Genomic DNA, 27,281 nt, shown 5'->3' on the forward strand with positions numbered 1-27,281 from the left:
CTAGATTGCATCTAGATTGCAAATTCTCTGAAACCTCCATGGGAATTTTTCAGACTCAGCCAAGAAGAGTCTGGGGCAAACGTGTGCTCACTAATTGCTGACCTTGGTACAGAGTTTGATCCAGGAGATAGCTCTCCCCAGGGTCAGATTTCTGCCTTTGGCCAGCTGGGAGCTGTGAAAATGCGCTCAGGTTATCGAGATATGTACGCCTTTCCTGAGAGCCACTGCAGTTGCCCAGGAGTGTGGGGAGAAGGGGCAGGCAGGTTTCAAAGGAGCTGGCAGCCTTCTCCAAAGTCCAGTTCAATAATCTCCTGAAGCAGTCACCTCTGCAGGCAGCACAAAGACCCTGCATGTGACCAAAAATCTACACACATGGCCCATGTACAGGGACTCTCACAACCTCCCACTACTGAGGCGACACCACGGGTACTAGGAATTCACACAGACACACATTCTGCAGGAGAATCTGGGTAAACAAATTATATAGATCCAAACACACACACACACACACACACACACACACACACACACACACACCCTACAAAGCTCAGCCCATCTAGAAAGGGCTGAGTTTTCTCAAGAATTTAGAAGTAAGAGACAACAGGGGAAGATGAATTATTTTTAAATGACTTCATGGTCCATGTCTCCACTCCAGGCTCCCGACCCCTCAGCATTATCACACCTACCCTTTTCTGGGTGTCGATGTAATATACCCCAGGCCCCAAACCCAAATCCCTCAGGTCCCATTGTCTGCCTCGGTTAGGGATGGCTGGATGTGAGGTGGGGGGACCAATGCCTGACACCTGCAAGAGAAGAATTCTTAAGGCTCTGGGGCAAACAATGGGGAGGCAGGGGAAGACTGGAAACTTCAACTCCATCCCATCTTGTGGCCTATCACCTGCCTGCCAGCCCACAGAGCCCAGTCCACACATGCAGCTCAGACCACAGCCCAAGCCCCATGTGCCCAAAAGAAGACATGGTGCCTGGCAGTGCGAGGAGCTTCCCCCCTGAGTGCCAGGAAGGCTCACCGGCACCAAGTCACAGGCACCCTGTAGGAATCAAGTGCTGGCGCAGTGGGAATGGCCTGCCAGGGCTAAGGGCAGGGTGCAGGGGTGAGGATGGGAGCTGACAGCCCCGCCAGGGCCCTTTGAATCCCGTGAAAGGGAAACAGGGGTGCTGCTGGCTCCTGGCTCAAGAAGGACCCCGGCAGGCACTGACCCGTCTATTGGCCACAGAGCCGGGGCCCCAACGGTTTTGCCCCACCCCAGCCCTGAACTCGTCTTGGTGGGAGGGTAACCGCGGGGCTCCCTGAGCGCTGGGGATGGGGGCCGTACTCACAGGCGCTCCGTGTTCCGTGGGATGTTCTTTGGGATGGCCTGCAGCCCCGTGCCGTGGCAGTCCACCGTGGTGCCGGTGCAGGTGCAGAGGGCGGGGCACGCGGTGGCACCCAGGCGCCACGCGGCTGCCCACAGCAGCAGCCAGAGCTCGGGTCGGACGAGCCCCGCCGAGGGCCCCCTCCCGGGCGTCAGCGCCATGGTGCCCTCACCGCGTCCCGCTGGTGTGCCAGACGGCGGCAGCCGCTTACCATCCCCGTCCGGGGCGGCCTCCAGGTGCGGTCCCGGGGCAGCGCCACCGAGGAGACCGCGGGCTCGTACGCGATGCCCTTGCGGGCTGGGAGGCACCTTGCTCCTCCAAGCGACGGCGCCTGTGTGCGGACCGAGGGAGGGCGCCTTGGGCGGAGGGCGCTCGGCTCCTCTCCGGTTTCTCGCTGGCTGCGTCTGTCTCCCTCTCTCCCTCCCTCCAGCTCCCAACTGACTGCTGCGAGGAGGAAAATGGGCAGGCCCCGCGCGCGCACGCACCCTGCGCACACACACACACACACACACACACACACACGCACGCACAATCACACACTCACACCCGCACGCTCGCTCCCACCCGGCAGTCATCCATCAATCGAAAAGCACACATCCAGGGCCAGACTCCTCCCCGCCCTCCCCCAGCAGCCCCCTCCCCCGCCTCCCGACGACGACCACTCGGCGGCTGCTGCGAGCAGCGTACAGTTTCAAAGGTGGAACCTCGGAGGCGCCGTGAGCGGGCAGGGGGCTACGGGGGAGGGGATGGGAGGATGGCCACCGCTCAACCTGTCCAGTCCTGGCCCCGGCCGACTACACACACACACACACACACACACACACACACACACCCCGCGAGTATGTGCACACTTAGACGCAAGCACTCGGAACCCGCAGCCCCAGCAGCTGGGCCAGAGCGAGGGGGAGATCTTATTTTGCCGCCTGGACCCCCTTCCCCAGGGCCACAGACATGCTTTCCCCGACGTCAGAAACGCGTCCCAGGCCCCACCAGACTTGCTTTGTGAATACTTGGTGAAAGGAAGCCCCGCACCCCAGCTCTCCAAGCTACCTACCTTACTTAGCCTTGGACTTTGAGGGCAGAGCCTTGGGGGGGGGGGGGGGAGGGAGGCGGAATGTACAACAGCCCTAAGCTAAGTACAGTCTTCTCCCCTGTCTCCACCAAGATGGCAGCAACCCACTTGTCTGAGGAGAAGACAGCAGCTACCTGCTCCCTCATGAAAATGGCCCTGATGTGGACATTTGCTGTCGGGGAGATGTTATTTCTGCCCAGTCGGCTACACTGGCTTCGCAGGTGGGGATGCAGGGTTTGGGCAGAGTATCAGTGGGGGTTGGAAGTCCAACCCACACTCACAGCAATATTCTTCCATTTCTAACAGATGAAAACGAATATTCGGTCCTGCCGTCAGAGGACTGCAGACAGGGCTGGAAGAGGGCTGGGTGGCCTGCTTGGGAGAGAAGCTCCTTCCACGGTCCACCCATGTCAACCCCCCAAGCCTTTACCCTCCTTTGGGTAGGGACTTTTCTTACTCCAAGGCAGGTGTAGACACAGGTGTGGGCATGGGTGTGAACAGGAAATCCAGAGAGGGAGAGAATTATCCTCAAGCCCAGAAAAGATGAAGGACCTCCGGAAAATCAAGAACAGCTGTGGTTTGCTTGTTCTCTGTAGGACCCAGACATCTTTTGTCCATCGTCCCCTGATTCCCGGCCACCTACAGGCGCTGGCAAGAAGAAACAGTTAAGCGGTTCCAGAAGCACCTCCCTTCCCTGGAGCTGGCTACCTGGGTTTCCCCTCGGGAGGAACCAGAAAGAAAGGTAGCTGGTCCAGGAGGTGCCAGGGGTAGGCACAGCATGGATACAGCTTGTGGGGGGCGTGGGGGGATGTGGCTAGTCTCCATGAGATTAAAGCCTTATCCACCAGGTATCCAAAGACTTGGGGGGGGGGTCTTTGTTTTTCTTTTCCACCTTGATGAAAATTTTACTATCTCCGCTGTCATAGCAGAGATAGAACAGTGGCCAGTATGTCACAACTAGTGTGACTGGTGTTATGGGCTTTTGACAGTTCTTTTTCAGGTTTTTACACACTGCTCTCCATGACCTCCATCCCAGGCCATGGGTTCTTCAGTATCAATCAAATGACACCTTGAGGGGAAGGGGCCTTCTTGGGGGTCCCCAGGGGCTGTGACCTTAGAGAAGCTTCCCACAAATTAAACCAGAACTCCAGCCTCCAAGGGCCTCCTCACTCCTCTCCCTCACCAATTTCTGCCGCTTCTCCACAGGGCGCTCAGCCCCCTCCTCTCACAGGCCCTGCCAGCTGCCTCAGGCAGAGTTAAATCCTCATCCCACTGAGCCTGCTGCTTTGTTTACCCCCTCTTAGCTGGAGCTGTTTACACATGTGGCTCCTTCCCTGACACTCCTCCTGGGGCAGAGCCTGCCTCTCCCCCACGGCTTACTTATTTCCTCGCTTTGGCACTTAACCCAGCACCTGGCACTTAGTAGGCCTGTCACAGACGGCACTCAGACTGTTGAAGATGTCCAGTTTCCAACCTTCTGCTCCAGCGGTGCCTCCCCAGCCCGGTGACCTCAGAGGGCTCCTCAGAAGCCAGGACCCATGTGGGGAAGAGGGAGAGTGTTGATTAACTGGGCCACTTGCCCTGGGGGCTTCAGAGTGGTAGGGTGATGGGATGGAGGGAGGGGTGGGAGCCAGCAGGGGGCTGTAAGATCAGCCCTGCCCGTGTCTCCCAAGAGCCAGCCAGTGCCCTAGAAGCTTCTAGACTGGCCTGGACAGTGAATCCCAAATTGTCACCACCTGGCAAAGCCTGGCGTTTCCTATAAAGGGGAGGGAAGGAAGGGGGCCCCCTCAGACCCAGGACAAAGACTCCCCATGCCAGCCTAGTCATGGGAGGCCCTGCCCCAGCAGCCAGTCAGCTCCCCAACTTGGCTCCTAGCCCCAGTTCCTCCACCCCAGAACCTGGCTGGCTCCCCAGTTTGGGAGGCAGCTAGCCATGAATGAACGCAGCTCATTAGCGTTCCTAGCACATTTACTCTTGAAACAACCGCCTGGCCAGCCGCTCACCCCCCACCCCCACTCTGCTTTGCTGGTTCAGTTTCCTCTCCCAGGCCCCTCCCTCTGTTGGATCTCCCTGCCCCCTCCCTACAGCAAGGCCACCTGCTCCCTCTGCACGGGTGGGGAGGAGGCAGCCTTGTCATACTGCTTCTGCCAGAAAGGCTCTGCCAAAGCCCACTGGCTACCGTCAGGGCAACCCGGGATGGCGGGGTGGGGGGGTGGGGGGACTTGAGGCTGGGTCTCCCTATCCCGGTGGTGGGCATCTCCTCCAGCCCCCTCAGCCATGCGTGCTCAGGAGTTGAGGGCCACCTCCCGCCTGTGACCAGGGAAACCTCTGGGGAGTGCCTCCTTCCAGCTTTCTGCACAGGGCCCTCTCCTCCACTTCCACCAGCCCTTCTGAGGCACCGAGAAGCAGAGCACCTGGGTGAGGCTGCAGAGCACTGCGGTTTGGATTTCTGGACTGCAAACGGCAAGAATGAGACAAAACGCCTGCCATCTGGGCATTCGTTCAACACCATCTATTAAGTATCTATGTATTATGTACACTGTCCTGGGACTTGGCACTTCAACAGAGAATAAGAACTGCCCTGGCCTGCCCTGAGCTCCCAGTCCAGTGGGGAACAGAAAGAGGAAAGCCCACTCTGCATGATTAGTTTGGTAAGAAGGAGTGTGGAATTGCAGAGAAGCCAGAGTGTGGCGCTCAGGGTAGGGCCAGAAGGCTTCCTGGAAGAGGAGGCACTTGAGCTGAATCTTGAAGGATAAATAGGCATGGGCTGGGCAGCAAAACAGGAAGAAAGCCTTTCTGGGTGAAGAGAAGTACAAAGGAAAGGCACACAGATTGTGGCAGCGTCTCAGTGGCTGAGCTGGGGCAAGTTCAGCAAGGCTAAAACGTGGCAGGTGTTCGAGGGGGAAGTGCAGGTAGAGATCATAGAGGTGGCAGGTGGGGTGGGGGCGGAGGGCAGACATCCCAGAGGCCCTGGTGCAGCCATTCTGGCTTTACTGGGCTTGCAGAAGTCCCTGGTCTGTCCCCGTGCTCAAGCACAAGCCCATATATGTAGGTACCTGCAATGCACTATGCCTGGAACCAGTGACCCAGAGAGGACAGGATGATGGCAGACGAACAGTTTCAGCATATGCTTTTTTTTTTTTTTTTACTGTTAGGATTTTTTTTAGCTGTATAGTATGACTTAACCTCCCCATCACCACCAAAACATTTTTAAATACCTTTGTATGCTTATTATAAATGCTAATTCCCAGGACCCACCCCAGACTTTCTTAATCAAAATCTTTACTGTTAACACACTGGGGAGTGAGAAAGTATGATTCTGATGCGGGTTCCGGGGACAATGCTCTAGAGCCTGGTGTGCTGAGTTAATCAGTTTGAACTTGGACCTGAAAACTCTGGGAGCCACTGAAGGAAGGGGCCCAGTGAAGACAAAGGGTCTGAGGCCTGTCTGCCTCCCTCATCTCCAGTCTCCACACACTCTTAGCAAAGATGAGACACGTCAAAGAGAAAGGCAGCCATGGGGGACTGGCGGGGAGGGGACAGAGCCACGTGGCAACGGATGCGTAGTAGTAGCTTCAATCACAAGATGTCACAGCTGGAAGGGGATAAAGAAATCATCAAATCCAAACACCACCATACAGTTGGCAGCTCAGAGAAGTGAAGCAACCAACCTAACCTCACAGGGCAAAGGAATGGCAGAGCCGGGCCATGATTGAGGCTGCATCTTGATCTGCTAGGCCACACACGTGAGAAGAACACAGCATCTGGTCCATCCTGGGCACTCCTCCTGACCCTACAACCCCCACAGGGACTGAGAAGCCAGAAGTCTCCAGGGAAGTAGTGCCAGCAGGGCTCAGGATATGGTAGCTTTAATCTCTAAAGCCCTTGAGGTACTCCAACTTGAAGGAGGCTGGACTGCTTGAGGCTTTCAATGACAAAGCCTAAGGCAGAAACAAGCTCCTAGACTTAAGATCAGTGGCTTTTCTAGAGGCTACCATATGCATCCAGGACAACTCTGACAGTTGAGAAGCAAGAGACACGCAAAGGGGAGAGGGAAGAAAGGAGAGGTGATGAAGACAGAAAGCAGGGGGCAGAGTCTGTGCAGGCAGCAATTTGATCATTCATTTATCAGACACTGATTGCATGCGGACTGTGAGCCACGCATTGAAATACAAGAGATTTTTTGCTTGGGATTCATTGGGCTTCTTGTATCTTGCTCACGGTTTAATTCAAATTTGATGTTTTCCATCATTATTTCTTCAAAAGCTTTTTACATCCCCTCCTTTCTTCACCTCTGGGGACCCCAAGTACACATATATTGGGCCACTTGACGTTGTCCCAAAGGTCACTGATGCTCTGTTCATTTTAATCTTCTCTGTGTGTTTCATCTTGGTGAGTTTCTCCTGTTGTGTTTTCACGTTCATATCTTTTCTTCTGCAGTGACTAATCTGCTGTTAAGCCCATGCAGTGCAGTTTTATCTCAGACATTGTGGTCTTCATCTCTAGAAGATCTATTTGGGTGTTTTTTCTCTCCCCTATTTCTTAATGTGCTTATGGTTTCCTCTGCCTTCTCATGCATATGGAATATAGTTGTAATAACTACATCTATGAATTCTATTATCCTGCATCATTTCTGGGTCAGTTTTGATTGGTGGCTTTTTTTCTTCATTATGGGTCATATTTTCCTATGACTTTGTATCCTAGTAATTGTAGATTGGATGCCAGACATTGTGGATTTTACCTTGTTGGGTGCTAGATATTCTTGTATTTCTAAAAAAGTACTCTAGAACAGAGTCAAATTACTTGAGAACAATCTGATCCTTTAAACTTTCCTAGGCCAGACCAGAGTAACCTTTAGTGTAGGGCTGATTTCCCCACTACTGAGGCAATACCCTGTGAATAGTCTACCCAATGCCCTGTGAATTTGGAGGCTTTCTACTCTGGCTGGTGTCAACACCAACTCTGTGGGAGCTCCAAGGATTTTTTCGTCTACTCCATTTGGGTGGAACTTTCCCCAGCTTCAGATAGTTTATAGCATGCCCTGATTGATGTTCAGCTAAAGACTAGGGATGGGATGGGGCATCACAGGGAGGAACCATCTGCAAATCCCTCACTACTCTCTCTCTCTGCAGCAATTTCCTCTCCCATCTCCCTGGAAAATGTAGCCACCTTGGCCTCCCAATCTCTCAGCTTCAACTCCACAATTCAGCTTCATGACGGGTTACACTTGGGTGCCCCTCCTGCTCTGTGGCCTGGAAACTCTCTCCAGCCTATAAGCCAAGGCAATTATAATGCTCACCATGCTTGTTTTCCCTCTCAAAGGAATCACCATCCTACATTACCAGTTGTCCAATGTCTGAAAACAGTTGTTTCATTTTTGGGTTTTGTTTTTGTTTTTGTTTTTTAGTTGTTTAAGGTGGAAGGGTAAATTTGCTCATTATTCTACCTACACAGACACAGAAGTTTGGGGGCGCCTGGATGGCTCAGTTGGTTAAGCGGCCGACTTCAGCTCAGGTCATGATCTTGTGGTTCATGGGTTCAAGCCCCACATCGGGCTCTGTGCTGACAGCTCAGAGCCTGGAGCCTGCTTTGGATTCTGTATCTCTCTCTATGCTCCTCCCCCACTCCTGCTCTCTCTCTCTCTCTCTCTCTCTCTCTCTCAAAATTAAGTAAACATTTTTTAAAAATCTTTTTTAAAGACAGAAGTTTGTAAGAGATGTTCAGCAACACTCTGTGCCCTTTAAACTCTCCCAACATGCTAAGGAATACAATCAAGCAGTCACTTGACTTTGACAAGTATCACGAAATTGGCCAGAGAAGAAGGGGCCTCAGTCACATGGGGCTTCTCTCAGTTTATAAAGCACCTCACACTCTGTGCACAAGACAGTCCCTATGCTAGCAAGCTCTTTCTGCCATTCTCAACATGGCTTAGTCCTCCTCCTCCTCCTAAGCAACACCTCCTCCAGGAAGCCTTCCCTGACTTCGGGTTGAGTCAGCCCCCTCCCCTGTCATGCAGTCTCCTGGCTCCCTGTGCCCCCTTCAGAACACTGATACTGTCATTTGTAATTACTTGTTTACCTAATGTCTCTCCTTTCCCCCTAGGCTGGAGCTCCATGAGGGCAGGTTCCCATCTATCTTGTTCCCTAATGCCTAGTTTAGGGACTGGAGCATAGAAAATGCTGAATAAATATTTTTACTGAAGCATGGGGTGGGGGGAGCATTCAGGGGAGGTGTATCTTGAGAATAAAGGTGCAAAAAAGGCAGGTCTCCTGTAAAAATCAGGATAATAAAGAGTCACATTTGGCTAGAAAGAGAATTCCCCAGGGAGCAGTGAGTTGGGGTGTTTTGGAAATCCATGAGCATGGTATAGCTTTTCATTTATTTGTATCATCTTCAATTTCTTCCATTAATGTGTTACAGTTTTCAGAGTACAGGTTTTTCACCTCCTTGGTTAAATTTATTCCTAGGCATTTTATTCTTTTTGATTACATTGTAAAAGAGACTGTTCTCTTCATTTCTCTTTCTGCTAGCTCATTGTTACTGTATAGAAGCAATGCAACAGATCTCTGTATATTGATTTTGTATCCTGCAAATTTACTGAATTCATTTATTAGTAGGTTTGTTGGTGAAGTCTTCAGAGTTTTCTCTATATAGTATCATGTCATCTGCAAATAATGACAGTTTTACTTCTTCCTTTGGATGCCTTTTATTTCTCTTTCCTGTCTGATTGCTAGGGGTAGGATTTCCAGTACTATGTTGAGTAATGGTAAATCTAATTTTTTAAAAAACATACCAAACATTAACATTATTGGGATTATGGGTGATTTTTAGCCTCTTCTTTTATACTCTTCGATATTTTCTACAAAAAAAAACCCCACATTTTAGAAATAAAAGTATAATTACTAAATCTATAATTATTGCCTGAATAAAATCACCATTAAACTTAGTATTCCAAATTTAATTATTTTATGAGCAAACTAAATAACACATTTTACATTCCTGCATTGAAGAGCTGTTTAAATCTGCAAACGATGCTTAAAATAAGTGATGGCTTGTATGAACTATCTAGAATAGGTAAACTCAGAGAGACAGAGAATAGATTAGAAGTTGTCAGGGACCAGAGGGAGGAAAGAATGGGGAATTATTGCTTAATGGGCACAGAGTTTGTTTGTTTGAAAATAGAGATGATATTGCACAACACTGCAAAAGAAATTAATGCCACTGAATTGTACACTTAAAAATGGTTAAAATGGATATATATACCACAATAAAAAATAGTAATGTGATGGCTGTGTGTTACAGAACGCCCATCCGATCACTGGCTTGTCTCCAGCTGCCCAAGATGGATGCAACAAATTATGAAAACGGTAGGTACCACTAACAATGAGCAACTGCTGCCCAGAGGTAAATAAGCTACTCATCATCACCTGCTGACAGGGATCGGGGATTTGAACCCAAGCAATCTGACCCCAGATGTCACACCTGTAACCATTTTACTGCACTCGACAATGGCAAAACGGTCTGCTGTAGATTTCATATGACATAGATCGTCTGTAGGTAACCCTGCAAGGAAGGTACTGCTCTTCCTACTTACGGACAGAAATCGGAGAGGCTCACAGTGAACTGCTTGCCAGCTTATCCAGCTGGTGGGGGCAGGGCTCCATTCTTAGACCCAGGCTGGTGCCTGCAAAGGCCTGACAACGGTGTAAATGACTGATTGCAGATTGAAAACAACCGAAGCAGTATTTAAATTGACTTGGGGGAAGTTTGGAGGATTTTCAGGCAGGGCAGGAAGAATTTTTAAAATCAACTATTAGGTTGCTTTGAGGCTTCTGCCAAGCCAGTTTGGGTCCTTGGAGGGTGTTTCATCTTCAATGAACATTTATCAACCTCAGCCAGGGCAGCGGTCCAGAACCTAAGGTTCTGGGCAGGTTTGTAGACACTTGCTCCCTGCAGGCTCCACCTGGGAGGACATGGATGGGGTGCCGCTGCGGGTTCCGGGGAGAGGGAGAGGCGGGTGAGGGCAGCGTGGATGCTCAAGGGTGGGGTGGGGCCATGTGGACCTGCTGTTGGCGGGGGGCGGCTGCTAAGCGGGGGGGGGGGCTCCCACCAAACAGAAACCACTCACTTTTGTTGGATCAGTCAGGACAGTGCCTCTGGACAAATGGGGATGGACACAGCACAGAGACCCTCTGGGAAGTTTCAGGCACCATCTGCAAGGAGATGAGGGCAAACTGTACCCAGGGAAGCACTGAACTGGTCCAGCTCTGTGACCAGTCCAGTATGTCCACCCACCCAGACCTCAGTTTCCCTCTATGAGAACAGATGGATAGCACAGTTCAATGTGTCTCCAGAGATAAACTGTAATTCCCAAGCTACAGCCCCATTTTACAGATAAGGAAATAGAGCCCCTAGAGGAGAAATAACTAACTCAGGGTCACAGAGCTGACTGGCTATCATAGATCAGCTTCCATTATGTTCATGTTTGCTGTCCAGCACCTAGCACAATAACTGGGACCTAGCACATGCTCAAAAATGTTTATGAAATCAAAATGAACTGTAATGGGAGCAGAAAACCCAGGTCCTCGATCCTTGAGGAAAGACAGAATTTAGAAATCCAGTTACTGTAACAGTCCAGAGCCAGACCAGCTGGCGTCTAGATAAATGTGCCCAACCAGGGACCCCGGACTGCTGCCCAGGCAGATCCACTCCTTTCTGCTATGAAAATCAGTTGCTTACCCCTTTCCCCAGCTGCCCATTCCCAGGACTTAGGGTGAGGAAATCACCTGAGGGCTTTGCCTTAAAACCTTGGAGCTGGAAGGAAACTTCCACAGCCTCTAGTTACAGTTCTGTGTTATGTCTCCTTAAATGATTTTCATCAAGTGGATTCAACAAATATTTATTGTGCATCCACTATGAACAAGGCTCTTTATTGCTAAAACAAGAAGTGTGACCCTTGTTAAAATTAGAAGCAAGTTTATAAGTCAGACAATTTCTACAACCAGAGGTATTTAGTGAGCCAACATAATAAGCTTTCAATACAAGTGGTATATACAGCAGCTATTATTTCAAAAAGCAAAGATCTAGGGTAAAAGAGGTCATTTTTTGGAGAAATTGCCTTCTGGGTGGAAAAAAATAATAATTTCCAGGCATAGAAAACTCATTAGTGGACTAGGGAAGTATCCCAAGGCTCTTTCCAACAGACACAGACAAGATCTGCTCTAGGACAACTAAAGAGAACTGAAGATTTGACATCTGGCAAAACAAACTTTAGACAAGCCCCTGAAAAGTCAAGAAAGAATTAGAGGGAATTCAAGATTTACTCAAGCCTGCAGAAAACCAAAGTTCAATTACATAATTGAAAATATTAAATATGCTACAAATATTAAAACAGTGAAAGGTTAGAGAACAAGCTGCCTGGTTATATAAAAGTGTTTGCTTTAAAGTCTTGTGCTGAACTGATGTCCAACCTCAGAGTCAGAGTCTGAGTTCAACAGCCTCATGCGGACCGGGAGCCCAGCAGCGTATTTGATGTGAACAGAGACTCGATTCACATTTGATGCAATTCAGTGCTTTGTGAGTAGAAATCCATTCACCTACCCTATGAACCAGCTAGTTCTCTCCTAGGTAGAACTATATGGATATTGCTACAGATATAGATATGGATAGAGATAGAGACAAATTACTGTCTTAGCTCTGGCTGCTATAATAAAATACCACAGACTGGATAGACTGGGTGGTTTGAAAACAGACATTTATTTTTCATAGTTTTGGAGGTTTGGAAGTCCAAGATAAGGTGCCAGCATGATCAGGTCCCTTTTCCTGGCTTGCAGAAAACTGCCTTCTTGCTGTAGCCTCACACGGCAAAGAGGAAGGTCTGGAGTTTCTTCCTCTTCTTTTTTCTTTAATGTTTACATATTTGTTTTTGAGAGAGAGAGAGAGAAATTTATTTTTGAGAGAGAGAGAGAGCACGTACACACACACATGCGCACGCGCACGCAAGCAAGGGAGGGGCAGAGAGAGAGAGGGAGACACAGAATCTGAAGCAGGCTCCAGGCTCTGAGCTGTCAGCACAGAGCCCGATGTAGGGCTTGAACCCACGAACCAAACCGTGAGATCATGACCTGATCTCAGTCCAACACTTAACTGACCGAGCCACCCAGGCACCACCCCCCTTCCTCTTCTTATAGAGACACTAATCTCATCAGGAGGGTCCCACCCTCATGGCCTTACCTTAACCTAATCACCTCAGAAAGGCTCCACCTCCTAATACCATCACATTAGGAGTTAGGACTTCAAAAAATGAATTTGGGGCGATACAATACTCAATAGAAATGAGGGGGTTAGTCCACCAGAAGACATGTATAAAACTATTTAAAACAGCCTCATTTATAACAGCCCAAACTTGGAAAGGAGTCTGCTGTTCATCAATAGGGAAATGGATAAACAGATTGTGGTGTATCCATACAATGGAATAATGAGCAAGACATGAATAAATCACACAGGCATTATGCTGAGTGAAAGAAGCTTGACACTAGAGTGCATATCATTTAATTCAATTTATATGAAGTAAAACACAAGCAAAACTAATCTACAGTAATAGAGATCAAAATAATGGTCGTCTTTGAGAGAGTAGTGACTGAAAGGGACACAAGGGAATTCTTCTGGGCTTCTAGAAATATTCTTTATTTTGATCTAGATGGTAGTAATGTGTGTGTGTGTGTGTGTGTGTGTGTGTGTGTGTGTGTGTGTGTAAAAATACACCTCGTTGTGCACTTAGGGGTGCCTGGGTGGCTCAGTCGGTTAAGTGTCTGACTTCAGCTCAGGTCATGATCTCACAGTTCATGGTTCAAGCCCTGCGCCGGGCTCTGTGCTGACAGCTCAGAGCCTGGAGCCTACTTCAGATTCTGTGTCTCCCTCTCTCTCTCTGCCCCTCCCTTGCTCATGCTCTGTCTCTCTCTGTCTCAAAAATAAATAAAAACATTTTAAAAAATAAAAAAAAAATACACCTCGTTGTGCACTTAAATTTAAGATATTATGTCAAGGTTATGCCCCGATTAAAAAAAGAAAAAACATTTCTATCAGGGAGGACAAGTAGATGGTGGGTGGGCTACCATTATCCCCTCCCTTGTCCATTAATACTGATTGATCACCAGACTCCTTTCCACTGAGCTCAGCTTCAGAATCGTTCTCAACCCAACACTCCAGCCAAGTAGCTTTGAATTGAAAACTGTTAGCATCTCCTCATGTACATACACAAGTATCTTAATTAAGATATGCTATCATCTTCCACTTGTTGGTCATGCTTTGGGGAAGCCTGGCTTCTACTGACTGACTGCTGGCAACTTCCCTGAATTCCAGGTTCAGTTCCCAGAAGAAAATGGCTTCAGAAGAGCAGACTTGGAAGCTGGAGAACAAGAGCGTGAGATATACAGGACTGTCCCGGGGCCAGGTGATTAAGTCAGCACCACACATAACAATGGGGCCCAGCAAAGGCTAACATTTGACGGGGACCCACTTTCTTCCTTCCTTCCTTCCTTCCTTCCTTCCTTCCTTCCTTCCTTCCTTCCTTCCTTCCTTTCAGAGAAAGAGGGAAACACAGAATCTGAAGCAGGCTCCAGGTGATTAAGTCAGCACCACACATAACAATGGGGCCCAGCAAAGGCTAACATTTGACGGGGACCCTCTTTCTTTCTTTCTTTCTTTCTTTCTTTCTTTCTTTCTTTCTTTCTTTCTTTCCTTCTTTCTTTCTTCTTTCTTTCTTTCTTTCAGAGAAAGAGGGAAACACAGAATCTGAAGCAGGCTCCAGGCTCTGAGTTGTCAGCACAGAGCCCAATGCGGGGCTTGAACTCACGGACCACGAGATCATGACCTGAACCGAAGTCAGATGCTTGACCAACTGAGCCACCCAGGCTCCCCGATTGGGGCCCACTTTCTACCACATAGAACAAACTGGCTTTCTCTAGTAGCAGGGAACAGAGAGGGAAGAGGAAAGAAGAAAAGTCTGGACCGTAGGAAATGACACCCTCTTGATTTGCACAAGGTCCTCTGGCAGCTGAAAACATAGCCTCTGTGTCATGTCTTATCAGGAATGTCAACTTCCTGTGGGTTCACTCTTCACAGCTTACAAAATCCCCCACATCCTCTATCACACAACCATGTGATCTGGACAGAGTGGGAATACCCACCCCCATTTTAAGTAAGAAAACTGAGGTTCATCGCTGTTGTGTGACTCACAAACACCCCGTTAACCAAGTAAGAGATCCAGGATTCAAACCCTGGACTGCCTTGCCCCTAAGCCCACACTCCTTCTTTGTCTTTTCCTTTCAGTTTTTATTTTTACATCAAAGCTATACATACACAAAAATAGTCAAATGATCCTGTAAGATCAGTTATGAAAATGGCAGCCAACCTCCACAACCACCACCATTTGCCTTCCCAAGAGCTACCAACTTGTACCTCCTACAACTGACCATTTTGGAATTTCTCTCCATGACACATGAAAATAAATCCACCAAGTTGTGGAGCTTCAGCATACTGAGAACGCAAAGAAGTTCCCACAAGCTCCCAGAAGGAATAAAAATAACATCATCTACAAAGAGCTAGGAATTAGTGTTCTCTTGGCAGCAGCAACACCGGAGCACAGAAGGCAGTGGAATTCTGAAGGAAAAGGACTCCCAACTCAGAATTCTATACACAGTCAAACTATCAATCAAATGTGAGAGTAAAGTAAAGACATTTTCATTCACTAAAAGTCTCAAAATATTGACTTCTCGTGTACCTTTTTCTCAAGAAGCTCTCAGAGATGCCAACCCCTTTACGACCGAGCCACCATTGTGTTGCTGTTATACCTCTTCTCCTTCCTCTGTCTTTGCAGATCCTGCACCTTCAGTCAATTCGGCAGAATTTTAGGAGAGAGAAAATTGACCTATTCACTCCGTTATCATTACCCAGAAGTTCTCTGCTCTTTTTTTTATTCATTGTTTTTAAGGCAATGGACCCGTTCTTGAAACAAAATCTTATGCAAAAATCTCCATTGGCTCTCTGTTAAGAAAGTCGCTGCCGCTAATTACTTGAAAAAAGGAATGGGCAAATTCGAACAACAATGCCATTTTGTACCTATAAATTAATTAATGGATCTAGGTATTGAGTATCAGCTGCTGTTAGCATCACGCCTTACATGAACACAGGCAAAATAACAACACAATACTGTGTGCACCTTTTGATGAAAGAACACACCATCGCCTATGGATTTGAAAGAATCACAACCTGAATGGATCAAGCTTCTGTATCCAACTACCAATTTATTGTAAATACAGATGCTGAACTGCCGGCAGCACCAGTATGCAGTCAGCAACATGCAGACTGGGGAAGGTCTGCTGGTCCAACGCCCCTGGGATCTTCAATGAATAATTAAAAGAGCGGGCAAAAGGGATGGAGGGAGAATCCGTGGATGAAAAGAGACCTTAAAGACATATCAAATAAAAACGTGGGTAAGCACACACCCACGTTCATAGCAGCATCATTCACCCTAGCCAAGAGCAAGGGTCCATCCACAGGTGAATGGATAAACAAAATGTGGTGCCCACATACACTGGGATGTAATTCAGCCTTAAAAAGTAAGGAGATCCTGTCACATGCTGCAGCAATGTGGATGAACCCGGAGGACACTAAGGCTAAGTGAAATAAGCCAGTCACAGAAAGACAAATACTGTGTGACTCCACTCATATGAGGTGCCTAGAGCGGTCAAATTCAGAGAGACAGAAAGTGGAATGGAGGTTATCAGGGGTGGCGGTCAACGGAATGGGGAGTTGTTCAATGGGTAAGAGTTTCAGTTTGGCAAAATGAGAAAGTTCTGGAGATGGATGGTGGTGAGGCACGCACAACCAGCAGGAACATACCTCACACCACTGAAGTATACACTCAAAATGGTTAAGATGCTGAATTTTATGCTGTGTATAAATTGATGTGTACAATGAAAAATTGTACTTTTTTTTTACTATAAGTAAAAATTTGTTTAATTTTTTTAATGTTTATTTATTTTTGAGAGAGAGAGAGAAACAGAGCATGAGCGGGGAGGGAGAGAGAGAGACGGAGACACAGAATGCAAAGCAGGCTCCAGGTTCTGAGCTGTCAGCACCAAGCCCAACACAAGGCTCGAACCCATGAGCAGAGAGATCATGACCTGAACCAAAGTCAGACGCTCGACCAACTAAGCCACCCAGGCGCCCCGAAAATTTTTGCCTAATTTTTAAAAGTGGGTAAGACTGAATGGTAGGGTTTAAAAAGGTGCTCTTGGGTGGTAAAGTTTACTCAGGAATGTGAGGAAGCGATTACCATAAAAGTTGGGATGGGGAGAAGAAGGGAGCTATACCATTTCTTGACCGGAATGCTGATTTACCCGAATGGTCACCTGATAGGAATTCATTATGTCATACATTCGTCTTCCGTGGCTTTCTGTATCTGTTTCAAGTATAATTTAATTTTTTTAATTGTTTTTTAATGTTTATTTATTTTTGAGAGAGAGAGAGAGATAGAGCATGAACGGGGGAGGGTCAGAGAGAGAGAGACACAGAATCTGAAGCAGGCTCCAGGCTCTGATGTGTCAGCAGAGAGCCCGACGCGGGGCTCGAACCCACGAACTGTGAGATCATGACCTGAGCCGAAGTCAGATGCTCAACCAACTAAGCCACCCAGGTGCCCCAAGTATAACTTAAAAGTAAGGGGGGAAAAGCCTGAGAAGAAAGAAAGCTGCTACAATCCTGTCAACCAGCCTATTCCAGTAAAACAACCACCTTGTCTGAATTAACAGAGGAGAATCTGGGAACGAGGCAGCCTGAAGCTGAGCCTACTCGGCTCTTCCTTGGCTCTCCCTCCCCGAATACTTTTGCAAACCCCTGTCTGTACCAAGTCTCCTCCCTGCATTTGAGCCTCCTGCGCGCAGCCCGCCTCGACGCCTAGGGACATTCTCACAGAGCTAAAACAGCTGAGCTCCACCGGGGGTCACAGGGAAACAGGACGACTCAGCAGCATGACAACGACCCAGGGTCTCACCCACATGAATGCAAAAAGTAAGACTCAGATGCCTTTGTTGTCAGCTGTCAAATTTCATTTCCTGGTTCCCAAAATCTCTAATGTGAATTCTGCTAAAAATCTTTGTGCCACCATAATGTGCTGTCACAGGGTCAGGATGGCATAGCTTTCTGTCAGCCCACAGTGATGAGCATCCCAGTATGGAGTCCCTGACGCTCACAAAAACACCCCCCGGCATGCACAGGAGGATGCTGTGGGACACTGGTTAAGAATGCAGCTCTTGTTCAGTCTGCCTGGGTTCAGATCTGGGCTCTGCCACCCGACCTCACACAACAGGCTCCTTATGATCTCTGGGCCTCTGGGTTCCCATAGGTAAAGTGGGGGGGGGGGGGGGTAACAGTATTTATTCCATTGGGTTGTTATAGGGCCTCAATAAGCTGAAATATGTCAGGTCTTGAAAAAGAGTCTCGCTCAGGGTAAGTAATCAGTGCTTATCCTTATTTCCCTTACGGACACAGCCCCAGGCTCACAATGGCCAGAGAGGAAAAACAAGGAGGAGGGGAATCCATCAATCTACCCATCTTTCCTGCATCCTGGGGATGGGAGAGCTTGAGAAGTCTTGCAGCTTCCAGACCTATTCCTCCAACTGCCTGGGCGAGTTCATACCTCAAACTCAACACGACTGCAAACCCAGTTCACGAGCTCCCCTGCCGCCCTCCTCTCCCTATTCCCCTCTCCCTATTCCTCTCTCAGCATTTCCCACTCCTGCCTGAGAGCTGGAGATGACCATGCCCATTTGACAGCTGAGGAAGCTGAGACCTAGAGGTAGAGAAGAACTTGCTCTGTCACAGACTGAGTGCCGGTAGACTGGGAACCAAAGCCAGGTCATTGGCTCTCTTCTGGCTACACCAGCAGAAGGGATGGGTTTGATACCAGGTTCATCAGCACTCTCCATTACAAGTATAAGGGGTGTGAGCCAGGCCAGCCCAAGCCTAAGAGGCGTGTATCTGCTCCATTCCCAGCTGCAGACAGGGCAAAGGGATGGCTGGGTCTCTCGCTCATCTTTGCTTCTCTCTGACACCATGCCTTCAGACCAGCTCCCTACTAGGCTGGAATCACAGCCACCAGCAGCCTTGGTCTCACATCCTAACAGGCAAGGGCCAGAAAGAGCAGGGGTCTCACTTTCCCCAGGTTGACTTGTATCAGCCATACTTGGGCCCCATGCCCACTCCTTGGCATTGTAAGTCTGGATCCTGAGTGCCACCTTCAGGCTCTGTGGCTTGGCCGCTCCAACCTCTCTATCCTGAAATGAGGAGAATAACAGTAGCCGCTTCACTGGGCTGTGGTGAGGATCATTCGTCTCATTCATCTGTCCAACAAACACTTAGCGCAAACCAACTACGCGGCAGGTGGCACGGTAGGTGCTGGAGCCACAGCAAAGGATGAGACCCAGTCCCTGCCCTCATGGAGTTTACAGTCTAGCAGGAAAGACAGATATTAACTGTATAGACGTGTGAATGAATTACCTCTGTTACACTTCTGGTAAGTGTTCTAAAGGAGAAGTACAGAGCATGATGGGAGAGAAAGAAAGGAACCTAGCTTAGGCTGAATGAGTAGCATTAAAAAGCCTGACTCAGGGCATGGAGTAAGCATTCAATCTACAGTAGCTATTATATAGGTTTTCTCCTGGCATCTTCCCAGTCATCTCTCAACCAACTTACCTTAAGAAGAGCTAGGTGACCTGGCGGCCCCGCCCTCCAACTCTGCAACCAATTACAAGGCTCCTAAGGGATGGAGAGAAAGTGTGACGCATGTGTTGGGACAGCTCAAGTGCAGCAGGTCCCTGGGCAGCCTGTTGCTGGTGGATGGCACACACCCAACTCTCGCCATCCCTGCCTAGCCAGAGCAGCAGCCCCTTCCTGGCTCCGGCTGAGGCTCCAGGGGCTTCTCAGGCTCCAGGGTCTCCCAGGCTCCTTCCGCTGGCTCCGCGTCAAGCCCTAAATGAAGAAGTGCTGGAGAGAGATTTACTGCGTAACAAGCCAATTTTCCATTCACCATTGCCAGGCTCTGCTGCTGTCCCCACAGCTCCTGGCCGTAGGGACGAGGGCCCTGCCCCTGTCTCTGCCCCAAGCCCCTGGGCTGTGTAATCATGTCCCGGTGACTGCCTCTGGAGGGACCATTTGCAAAACTCTCTTTGTGATCAAAGGATGTGTCTGTAGAATGCACTCAGTCCCCACCAGGTCCCTCTGGGGTTCCATTACTATCTCTCTTATACAGACACACTGGTTTTTGTTTTTGTTTTTGTTTTCAGGGAAGGACCAAGAGCCACTGTGTTAGATTAATTGCCACAAATGCTGACTCCATTCCTACATCCCATCACCATCACCACAACCCCAGCTCAAACCAGCAAGACCCTAATCAGGACTGTGGTGTCAGCCCATCTTGGGGTCTCCCGGCCCCCACTTCTCCCTTTACCACCGCAGAGACAGACAAAGGGGCTGCCTGGCACACACATCACTTCTCCATTTTGCCACTTTCCATGGTTCTCTGGATCTGAACAATCTGAACCAGTCCACTTAATGTGGCCAACAAGGCCCCCCGTGATCTGGCCCCTCCTAACATTTCCAACTGTGTATTCTCATGAAACCAAGCATCTCGTGCAGGGTTTTCCCAGAACATCATACACTTTCCTCATCCAAGAGTTTTCTAACACATGTCCTTCTCTTGTATTAATTTGTTCATTAAATAATGAATGCCTACTATGTGCCAGCCTCTGTGTTGGCTCTGGGATGCCAACAGTGAGTCACACAGACACAGTCCCTGCCCTTGGGGAGTCCGTGGTCTCCTATGAGAGGCAGACATCAATGAAAAACAAAGAATTGCCAGATTTTATAATTACCAAAAGTAGTGAGAGCTGTAAAGGAACCACGTAGGATTCTGGGAGCCCAAGAAGACTTCCGTGAGATGAAGCCCAACCTGCCATCAGATGAAGAGTAGTGCATCTGGGTGGGAGTCTGGGGGTGGGAGAATTCCAGACAAAACCCTGAGGCCAGAGGGCATCTGCAAGCTCTGGGATCTGAAAGCCTGGGTGGCAGTGGGCAGAGAATATGGAGATGGGCTGGAGGAGGAAGTGAGAACAGCCAGCAGATCATGTTAGAAGACTGTCCTTGACCCAGAGGACCTGGAGGGGCGTTTGAGCTAATCAATGGACTCAAACAGAGCATGAGCCTCTGGACTGGGAGGAGGTAAGAATGCTAACAGGGAAGTCTGGTGAGATATGATGGGGACTGGACTGACATCACCACAGTTGAAATGCTGGGCCAAAGAGGACTTTATTTTTTCTAACTTTGTACTATGTACACAGATTTTCTACTGTGTATGTGTAAGGGGGTCACCATCCCTAGCCCCCTGACATTGTTCAAGGGTCAGCTGTTCTCAGAGGTACCCCAAAGTTGCAGATATAGTTCTTCTGCTCCCACTTTGTAGCAGCAACCCAACTTCCCTTTGGTTCAGAGACACAAGGGGCTCAACTTGGCCGATGGCAGTCTCAGTTCAACAGACTCGTTGTGTTTCCCGATGGAAGCATACCTCCATCAGAACGAATGCCTTCAAACCAGCTAACCTCAAAGTTTCTGCAGGTAAGTTAGAGGAGTGACTTGCCTCAAGGTAACTTAACCAACTTAACTGACCTTAACCAAAGGTAAGGTAGAGGACTGAGAAGGTTGATTACTATGGGAGACAGTCACAGATCTAAAGCTTATAGTGCATCCTATAAGACGGAACTCAACCTTCCAGGACAACTGGTACCATAACCAAGCCTTCAGGAGGCCATCCCATGTCCCATCAGGCCAACTGCTTCTGGGTTATAGGGCATGTGGTAAGACTAGTGAATTCCCACCAGCACAAATCTGTTGCTGCTCTTATACTGCTCTGAAATGAGATCCCCAATCAGAAGCAATATTTTGTAGAATACCACGACAGTGAATGAGGTATTCTGTGAGCACACAGATGGTTGGGCTGGCAGAAGTATTTCAGGAAAGGGTGGCAAATCCTCATCCAGAATAAGTGTCTATTTCAATGATGACCAAATCGATGCTCTCCATGATGGAAGGGGTCCAATGTAATCAATCTACCACCAGATGGCTGCCCGACTGCTCCCCCCACATTCAGGAATGGTAAGCTTCTAAAGTGTCTGGAGGGCATTTCTTTCCTTCTTTTCCTCACTCACACAGTAATTTTCTGAGTCTCCCCCTGCACTGCAAGCCCACCGCTATGCTCATCCTATAAGTGGCACAGCAGGAGGGAGCTAGGCTCTTGGCCATGGTGTCAGGCTCAAGATTTTTATACACAGAGACATGACAAACAAGATGGCTGTAACTGCCACCACTTCTCAAATAGAATGATGTGGCACAAAGAGCACTGGACAAGGAGTCAGAGTACCTGACTTCTAGTTCTAGACCAGCCATCAGCACTCCTGTGATGTAATGGAGGCACACTGCCTCTCTGGCCTTAGTTCCTCATTCCTAAAACAGAATGAAAGCCCCAGGATAGTAGGTACCTGTGCTACCAAGGGTGGTGTGGTCAGATTGGTTCCCTTTGGGTGCAGGCAACAAGGGAGTCAGTTGTTTATTGAGATTTTTTTTAATGTTTATTTATTTTTGAGAGACAGAGCACAAGCAGGGGAGGGGCAGAGAGAGAGGGAGACACAGAATCTGAAGCAGGCTCCAGGCTCTAAGCTGTCGGCACAGAGCCTGACGCGGGGCTCGAACCCATAAACCCTGAGATCATGACCTGAGCCGAAGTTGGACACTTAACTGACTGAACGACCCAGGCACCCCTATGGAGATTTTTTTTTTAATAATGAACTAGTAGTTGGTCTGCTTTTTATTATGACCATATACCTGCAATTCTAAAAAGTATCAGTGAAAGAATATTCCTCACCCAAAAAAAGCCTTTTGTTTGCCTAAGTCCTAAACAATTGCTACCATTACTATTAAAATTTAGTAATGTATTTGTAAGCTATAAATAAGCACATTTTTACTACCTATCTTTTGATAAACGTGGCATTTTACATGGTTGTCAACTTGGAACAATCCCAATTATACAATTGGTCACAGACACACACAGATCCAGCTACCTGTGTTTATTTCTAGGGTAAGTTTATAATGGTTTTCAATCTTTCAAGCTCACTTCTGACTAAAATTAAAACAAATAAATTAAAGAAAGGGAGATTTAATTGAGGTCCCCACCCACCCAGCCTCTCATGTCTGATGCATTAACTGGGTGAAAGGTCACCTGCGCCATCTAATGGTAGAGGTGGTGATTACAGGCACATGTACTTAATTCGAAAAAAAGAACGTAAAATGAATTGCATGTTGCAATAATATTGAGGGAGTGGGGAACAAACAAGAAATTTAATTAGTCAACCCTAGGGCTGACTGCATCACAGGATTGCCTAGGTAACAATGGGCAAGTCTCTTCACTTCTCAGGGCCTCCGTTTCCTTATTCTTTTTTTTTTTTTTTAATTTTTTTTAATGTTTATTTATTTTTGAGAGAGAGAGAGAGAGCAGGGAGGGGTGGAAAGAGACAGAGTCACAGAATCTGAAGCAGGCTCCAGGCTCTGAGCTGTCAGCACAGAACCTGACGCGGGGCTTGAACTCACGAGCGGTGAGATCATGACCTGAGCTGAAGCCAGGCACTCAACCAACTGAGCCACCCAGGTGCCCCTCCTCGTTCTTAAAACAGATTAATGATACCTACATCACGGACTGTAATAATTAAATGTGATACGGCATATAAAATTCCTAAGAGGAAGTGGGTGCTCAGATGTTGGTTTCCTTCCTTTCAGAGCTAATCAAAAGGGGAGAAAAACTAGAGTCAGTAGTCTCCCTAGGCACTGTCAGAAGGTCTGGATTTAGTTCCCTTTTCCTACATCATTGCTAAGCTGCGGGTGCTGGGGCTGGGTATTAGCTTCCCTGACTTCGAAGAAGCAGCCCCAGCTGCAGCCCTCCTGGGCATCCCACTTGGCACTGTGTGCCCATCCCAGCACCGGCTCACTCCACCCTCTGCCAGGTAAGGCTGAATCTGCCTCTGCCTCTGCCTCTGCCTGGGTGTCACTGCCCGTATACCTGCTCCTCCCCTTCCTGCAGGGAGCTGACCCCCTGCCCCTCCAGCCCCATATTCCACACCCACGACTGGTCACAAACTCTTCACCCACTGCTATCTCTACATCAGTGGTTCTCGGTGTGGCCTCTGGACCAACAATATTAGCACCACCTGGCACCCTGTTAGAACTGCAACTTCCTGGGCAACCGACTCAAACTCCAGGGGGTAGAGGGGCACCTGGGCGGCTCAGTCAGTTAAGTGTTCGACTTCAGCTCGGGTCATGATCTCACTACTCCTGAGTTCGAGCCCCACGTGGGGCTCTGTGCGGACCACTCAGAGCCTGGAGCCTGCGTCGGATTCTGTGTCTCCCTCTCTCTCTGCCCCTCCCCCACTCATTCTCTCTCTCTCTCTCTCTCTCTCTCTCTCAAAAATAAACATTAAAAAATTTTTTTTTATTTGAACAGTTCACCCAAAGTACCACCTAAAAGTTATTTCGGGGAAACAATGCCTTAAGTGTAGTCTGGCTCTCTCAGAACACACTCCACCCACCCTGTCCATCCCCCCAGAGCTTCCCCTTTGCCTCTCATCTAAATTCCACACTTTTGTCAGTAATACCTTCCTGGACCATTCAGCAACCCCCTTCATCAGCCCCACCCGTGAGGCTGATATCCCTGAGAACTCCCCATGAAACATCACTAGTTCGGGAAATATATATGGAATGACTCAACTCTGGGCCCCCAAGATGTCCACCCCTGCTCCACAGCATCCAGGCTCCCCAACATTACATACTCTGCCTAAGCATTACCTCCAGGAAGTGTCCCTAGGCCTCCCCTTCCCCCATCTTTCCACCTTCTCTCTGCATCTTTCCACCTTCTCCCTATCCTCTCGGCCGACTTTCCACCCTTACCAAGACCAAGAGCCAAACGCTTATATAATTAGCACTCAGTTAAAAATCAATTTCCTTCATGCCCCTCAAAATACACACATTCTATTGAAGCATAACATACATAGAGGAAAGTACAAATATGGTTAAGTGTACAGCTCAGTGAATCTTTGCAAACGAACACGCCTGCATAACCAGCATCTCAGAACTTCCTCACGCCCCCTTCTGGTCATTTAGCACCCCATGGCCACCCTCAGCCCAGAGTAACCATTCTCCTATTTTCTAATAGCATGCATTCATTTTGCCCATCTTTATACTTACATAAATTAAATCATACAGCATGTTCTCAGCCATATTGTTACATGTAATTGCAAATCCTCCGTCCTCATTGCTGTGTAGTATTCCACCATATGAATATTCCACGTATTAGTTTCTCATTCTTGCTGTAACAAATTGCCACAAATTTAGAGCTTAAAACAGCACAAATCCATGATCTTACAGTTCTGGAGGTCAGAAGTCAGAAATGGGTCTCCTGGGCCAAAATCCAGGTGTCAGCAGGACTGCCTTCCTTCCCAAAGGCTCTAGGTAAGAGTGTTTCCTCACCTTCTCGGCTTCCAGCAGCCGCCCGCATTCCCGGGCTCAAGGCTCCTTCCGTCTCCAAAGCCAGTATAGACTGGTGGAGTCTTTCTCATACCACCATCTCTGGCCCTTCTGTCCCCCTCTTCCTCATTTAAGGAAATTTGTGATACATTTGACCCACCCTGATAATCCAGGATAATCTCTTTAACGTCAGCTGGTTCACCTGTTAATCCCATTTGCTGCCTAATCCCCCTTTGCTATGTAATGCAACATATTCACAGGATGTGAACATGTGGGAGGCAGAACCCACCACGCGGGTATCCATTCGAGTACTCTCGGGCATCTGGAGAGCTCCAGGCCAAGCCTGTTGGTGAGCATATTTCTGTTGGGTATACACATATCAGCGGAACAGCCTGGGTATAGGCTAGACCTTCCGCTAGTTAGTTGATCCTGCCAGTTTTCTCCAAAGTGATTGAACCAACATAACACTCCCACCAGCCACGTGTGAATGCCAGTTGTGCTCAATGGTGCAACACTTGGCATTTTCCATGGCTCTTGCTGACACCGGGGACTCCCTTGCCACTCTGCCTTTCTCCGTGTCTGTGCGGGTCCAGCAACGTTTCACCCTGACCATCCGTTCATTTCCATTTCTGTTCCCAGGATGCAAAACCTTGTTGCAGAAAATGGCCATTTTCAGAGCATTTTCTGACCCAAACCTCAAATGTGTGTGGGTATTTTGGGGCACTTGTGGCCATTCAGCTAAACCCCGCTACTTACAGAATCTTAGGATGACAACAACTGCAGGGGCCACATACGTTCCATTTTCCCACTCAGAGCAATTATGTCACATGACCGTGGTCTCTCAAGTTGCCATGCCTTAGGCTGGTTCCTGCACCAAAATCCCTTTCCACAGGCTACTCCTCACCATCCCTCATGACATGTGCCCTCCAGAAAAGCTTCCCCAAATCTCCCAGTCGGATTCTATGCCGCTCCCCTCTGTTTCCACAGCATTCAGCTACCTACCTACCACCTACCACATCTCTCCCACTGCACTGTGCCCCTGGGGCCGAGCCAAGACGACTGGACACAGCTCTTGCCCTGTGTCTATCCCTCAGGGTCAGAAACTCAAACTCACTTGTGTTCGTTAGTGATAGGCACCACCACTACCAGCACATTTTTAACCAGGAAGGAACAGAACACAGGAAGAGACACAGCTCTTGCCCTGTGTCTATCCCTCAAGGTCAGAAACTCAAACTCACTTGTGTTCGTTAGCGATAGGCACCACCACTACCAGCACATTTTTAACCAGGAAGGAACAGAACAGCTTCTCCAATGGATAACCATTCCATTATTGGACAGATACATTTACTAAGTACATTCACTAAGAGCTTCCTATGTTCCAGGTACTGTTCTGGTATTGCAGAAACAGAAAATAAGGAACAGCTCCTGCCTTCAAGAACTCTGGTTTCCACAAGCCAGATTCACTCTTTCCTGCCATTGGTCTCAGAAACAGTAACAAGGGTCCTCTCTCCTCCACGTGGGAACACTCAGATGTTTCAAGTCAGCCAGGCAGTGAAAGGAGGCTTACTTAGTCAATACCCCAACTGCAAACTAGGCAACGGAATTAGTGACAAAAAGGAATTTCCAGTGATAGAAATGAGATGGTAGCCTGGGGCAGGCACATGGGGATTGACTGTACAGTGGCATGACAGAACTCTCTGGAATGATGGAAATATCGTACATCTTAATTGGGGTGGTGGTTACAGGGATGTATACATCTTATCCAACTGTATGCTTAGAGTTGCTTTAAAAGGAAAGATGAAGGTGCCTGGGTGGCTCAGATGGCTGAGTGCCCAACTCTTGATTTCAGCTCAGGTCATGATCCCAGGGTCCTGAGATCGAGCTCCCCATGGGGCTCTTGCTGAGCATGGAGCCTGCTTGAGATTCTCTCTCTCTCTCCCTCTGCCCCTCTCCCCGACTCACACTCTCTAAAAAATTAAATAATTTTTAAAAATAAAATAAAAGGAAAGATGAATTCAATTCTATACACTGGCACTCACTGCCACTCGCTGGATGTATCACCTCAGGCCTGAGTCACTATTTTTCCAAATCTCCATTTCTATCTGTAAAACATCATTTGTGAGCTAGTTTGATGGCTTTCAGGCTCCTTATTTATATAAATTCTTACTGTAAATCAGAGACAAAGGAGCTAGCTCCCTGGCTCAAGTGGGCA

At 48.4% G+C, this 27,281-nt stretch overlaps 1 protein-coding gene and 2 long non-coding RNA genes across 4 annotated transcripts in view; all 3 read right to left on the reverse strand.

Annotated features, from left to right (window-relative positions):
- Positions 1-1,951, reverse strand: part of SLIT1 (slit guidance ligand 1) — a 170,467-nt gene extending 168,516 nt beyond the window's left edge. Inside the window, exon 1 of the mRNA XM_053909786.1 lies at positions 1,339-1,951. Within this exon, the coding sequence (XP_053765761.1) occupies positions 1,339-1,949 (611 nt within the window). The 5' untranslated portion in view covers positions 1,950-1,951. The remainder of the gene's footprint in view (positions 1-1,338) is intronic.
- Positions 1,952-10,555: 8,604 nt separating this feature from the next.
- On the reverse strand, positions 10,556-25,579 carry LOC109272705 (uncharacterized). Of its 2 annotated transcripts, none has more exons than XR_002082569.2 (3): positions 25,073-25,577; positions 24,791-24,912; positions 10,556-10,659 (listed from the first exon to the last, which is right to left on the reverse strand). It is a non-coding gene; the product is annotated as an uncharacterized LOC109272705 (long non-coding RNA). The 2 variants fall into 2 exon arrangements; XR_002082570.2 differs by lacking the exon at positions 10,556-10,659 and adding an exon at positions 22,664-23,331 and having other exon boundaries at positions 25,073-25,579.
- Positions 12,184-19,767, reverse strand: LOC109272707 (uncharacterized). The gene is made up of 2 exons (XR_002082571.2): positions 19,202-19,767; positions 12,184-12,348 (listed from the first exon to the last, which is right to left on the reverse strand). It is a non-coding gene; the product is annotated as an uncharacterized LOC109272707 (long non-coding RNA).
- Positions 25,580-27,281: the final 1,702 nt, after the last annotated feature.

The sequence above is a fragment of the Panthera pardus genome, unplaced genomic scaffold, assembly GCF_024362965.1.
Source record: "Panthera pardus isolate Hobbes unplaced genomic scaffold, ASM2436296v1 HiC_scaffold_22, whole genome shotgun sequence".
Lineage (NCBI taxonomy): Eukaryota > Metazoa > Chordata > Mammalia > Carnivora > Felidae > Panthera > Panthera pardus.